Raw genomic sequence first — 914 nt, forward strand, 5'->3', positions numbered from 1 at the left:
TTTGAACCAAGCAATAACAGACTGTTGGGGTACTTACGGTTCAGCTTCTATACTCTTGAGCTTAGCTACATAGTTTGAAGGGATGTAGCCCTCCTGCTTGGTAGCTTTTGATCTTGCGAACCACCAGTCACCTTGCGTGTCATTAAGGATTTCTAAATGCTCTCCCTTTTTAAAACTCAAGTCTTCATCTGTTCTTGCATCATAGTCATAAAGTGCGACAAATATTTTTGATAATGTTGCAGCTGTGCCCTCTGGGTCTGGCAGCGAAGGTAAGGTGGGATTGAGCCCATTCATAGGCCGTCCTCCCAAGGGATGACTGTCTGCAGGTCCTCGCACAGCCCCACTTGGGTCACTTATTGTTGGCCCAGTCATAGGTGGTGACTGCACCTGAAAAAGTAAATGCTTTGTTAGTTTTAATGCAGAACAATCAAGTCAGTAAGATATTTCATTTAGCAGAGAAATATCAGACTCAGTAATAGGGGCACTTATCAAACAACACTGTATATATTGCATAAATACTTCAAATACAAAACAAAAACTAAAAACATTGAAGTCCAGTTCTAAATTTCACTGCCACCATTAATGAAACTAATATGTAATAGCCATAAGCATCAGAATGGAGATAACCACACCCACAAGGATTCAATCACCACCAATCACTTTGGAAAGTGAGGCCTTGCACAACAGCTGTTACATTTAATAAAGGCCTGTCCAAACCATTACTCAAACACCATAAATAACATTAAAATGTACAAAACAATTACATTTCAAAGAAAACAATGTCTATTCCAAACCTATCTAGTGCAGCAAAGCAAGAAATCTGGTCACTTTATGAATATATTAAATAATCCACAATCATATTCTGAAATTTCATGCTTTTCATTACAACACCAAGCTAATAACAAAGGACAAAT

At 38.2% G+C, this 914-nt stretch overlaps 1 protein-coding gene across 2 annotated transcripts in view; it reads right to left on the reverse strand.

Annotated features, from left to right (window-relative positions):
• The window catches only part of LOC119587866 (tyrosine-protein kinase Src42A-like), a gene marked incomplete in the record, with an annotated part of 40299 nt that overhangs the window by 33758 nt on the left and 5627 nt on the right, over nucleotides 1–914 (reverse strand). For both annotated transcript variants that reach the window (XM_037936569.1, XM_037936570.1), the window contains 1 exon segment: nucleotides 38–387. In XM_037936569.1, coding sequence (XP_037792497.1) covers nucleotides 38–387 — 350 coding nt within the window.

This window comes from Penaeus monodon, chromosome 23 (assembly GCF_015228065.2).
Source record: "Penaeus monodon isolate SGIC_2016 chromosome 23, NSTDA_Pmon_1, whole genome shotgun sequence".
Lineage (NCBI taxonomy): Eukaryota > Metazoa > Arthropoda > Malacostraca > Decapoda > Penaeidae > Penaeus > Penaeus monodon.